We start from the raw sequence: 2,500 nt of genomic DNA on the forward strand, positions 1-2,500 counted from the left end.
TGGTGCATTACTGTGTTTCTGTTACTGTCACCTGTTGATCAGTGGAAAAGGAGGAAACCACTGACAGGATGTGCACTGCAGTGGATGACATGATGCGTACAGTATGATGACAAACACGTACTGTACGCACGTGTTTGTCATCGTGCACGATACAAACAAAACAGGGACACTCATCAAAACGCTGCCACCAGTGCTTCAGGGTACCTTTAAGCAGTAAAACTTCTACTGGTCTTCATGTGACTCTGGGTTGAACCAGGCTGATATCGGTTCTGTGAGAGGACACACAGCTGTCCTGTTTCATAAGGTTGACACATGTTGATGCTCCAGAAAAGCAGCAGTTTTATCACATTAACTTCTCAGATCAGCTCATCCTCCTTTTGTTTGTACAGTCAACACTGGATTATGTTCTAATTAACACATCTTTAAAAATCTGTCTTTCTACAATATCTGTGCATAGTAACTACTTGGAGATAATTTGGCTGAAATTCAGGAGTACTGACTCAAAACTTTCACTGAGGTTGTGGTCTTTGCCTGTGAAAGTGTGGTTAATGTTGGAGAAAGGTTGCAGTTATGGCAAATATATTATGGTGAAGGTACAATAAGAGTTAAGTTACTAAAACATTTGGTTAATATTTGGGAGAGATTAGGATTAAAGTCAGTGATGAACTGCAGAATTGTCTATTATTAATGTAAATGATATGATACAGGGCTGGTTTAGCATCTACTGTGTTGTGTAGGTGTCAAATAATGTGACAAATCTGCTGTTGACATTAACAGTCCAGACCTGATCTACCTGGAGTGACATACAGTCTCAGAACAGGAAATACAATATAATGTAAAATAGAATAATAGAAGAAGAATGATATAATATGGAGGTGGAGCCTGAAACAGGAAACAGTGATACTTCAGTGTTTCCTGCTGTTCCTGCAGTTGAGGTGGATAATAATGTACCTCAGTGTGTCATTGTGTGTTAATGAGCATTAAATGATCTGAATTAATGTATTCAGTGTTCAGAGGCTGCTGATCTATGTAACCATCATGATTTATTAAAAAACATTTGTTCATGTTTGTTAATTAATAGTTCAACTGTACTGTAGCCATGGCAACATGACACACCTGTAGTTTCAGTAAACCGCTCCTGTTTGGACTGAGATTATGTTGATGTTTAAACATCAAGGCACCATTTTAACAAATAAACTGAGATTAAACTGAACAACTTCATTAATCTGTTCATGTATCATGTGTTGGGGTTAAGGGAAGTTGAAGCCTGAAGACCTCACAGTTGGATAGAGATCTAACGTAGTGCATGTCACTCAAGGTCTTCCTGGCCATTTCCACTCTGATGAATGGATTGTATGTATGAGTTTTAAGGAGCAGAGATGGAGAGGGATGCTCTGTCTGCAGCTATTCAACCTCCCCGCCAGCGTAGCTCTGCTTCCCTGCTCCCTCCTCTATCTGGAGGAGTGAGCAAGACGAGTAGAAAAGAAGATAAGGTTGCGGTTATTGATCCAAATTAGGGTAAGTGTGTCTCTAAGATGAAAATGGTTGGGTTGAGGCATTAAACTTGAATGGTTAGAGTTAAGATAACTCATTGATTAGGGGATAGAGCCTGGAAGTGATTCCTTGTCCATTGATCCATATTAGGGTTAAGATCAGAGTTAGGGTTCGGGTTAGGTAGTGAATGTTAAACAGGGGAGTTGAAGGCAATGCACTGGCCAGCACACATCCATTCCCATACTAACCATTAAAGAATAGATACTAAGTTGTTTTTGTGTTTTCTTGTCTCTCAGAATAAAGGATTTAAATCAAGCTTCTTCATCAAAAAGGTTAAGGTCAGGATTAAAGTCAGGATCAGGGTTACAATAGTTTGTTAATAGGTTGGATCAGCTGAGGAGGTTTTCTGAAGGTTTTCTGAAGGTTTTCTGAAGGTTTATCGTGTTTAAAAACTTCTATTAATCAACCAATCACACACAAATCAATCAGATCACTGAAGTACAGAGTTAACGGGTCAGTTGGTGGATATAAAACATTGTGAGGATCAGAGCAGCTGCTGAGTCGCTCCAGCAGGTGGCAGGACCAGAACCAGAACCAGGACCAGGACCAGGATCAGGATCAGGATCAGGACTGGGACTGGGACTGGGACTGGGACCGGGACCAAGATCAGTTAGAGGGGACCAGAATCCGTCCTTGGTTAAAGAAGAAGAGACCAGAACAAGATCAACAACAGAACCAGACTCATCATTAAACCTGATCAGACTGGTGTCAGACTGGTCAGACTGGTATCAGACTGGTCTCAGACTGGTATCAGACTGGTCTCAGACTGGTCAGACTGGTGTCAGACTGGTATCAGACTGGTATCAGACTGGTCTCAGACTGGTATCAGACTGGTGTCAGACTGGTGTCAGACTGGTGTCAGACTGGTCAGACTGGTGTCAGACTGGTCAGACTGGTTTCCTGCTCTGACCTTGGGACTTCCTCTTGTAGTAGATGAATCCAGCCA

At 41.6% G+C, this 2,500-nt stretch overlaps 2 protein-coding genes across 3 annotated transcripts in view; one reads left to right on the forward strand and one right to left on the reverse strand.

The window, feature by feature from the left end:
• LOC121892059 (phospholipid transfer protein) overlaps positions 1–94 on the forward strand; it is a 20,079-nt gene extending 19,985 nt beyond the window's left edge. For both annotated transcript variants that reach the window (XM_042404842.1, XM_042404850.1), the window contains exon 15: positions 1–94. This exon is cut by the window's left edge and continues 826 nt beyond it. The gene's annotated coding sequence lies outside the window, so the exon portion shown is untranslated.
• Positions 95–1,024: 930 nt separating this feature from the next.
• Positions 1,025–2,500, reverse strand: part of LOC121892072 (H-2 class II histocompatibility antigen, I-E beta chain-like) — a 7,042-nt gene continuing 5,566 nt past the window's right edge. Inside the window, exons 5-6 of the mRNA XM_042404867.1 lie at positions 2,465–2,500; positions 1,025–2,186 (exon numbers count right to left, since the gene is read on the reverse strand). The exon at positions 2,465–2,500 is cut by the window's right edge and continues 78 nt beyond it. Coding sequence (XP_042260801.1) covers positions 2,161–2,186; positions 2,465–2,500 — 62 coding nt within the window. The 3' untranslated portion in view covers positions 1,025–2,160. The remainder of the gene's footprint in view (positions 2,187–2,464) is intronic.

Source organism: Thunnus maccoyii, chromosome 3 (assembly GCF_910596095.1).
Source record: "Thunnus maccoyii chromosome 3, fThuMac1.1, whole genome shotgun sequence".
NCBI lineage: Eukaryota > Metazoa > Chordata > Actinopteri > Scombriformes > Scombridae > Thunnus > Thunnus maccoyii.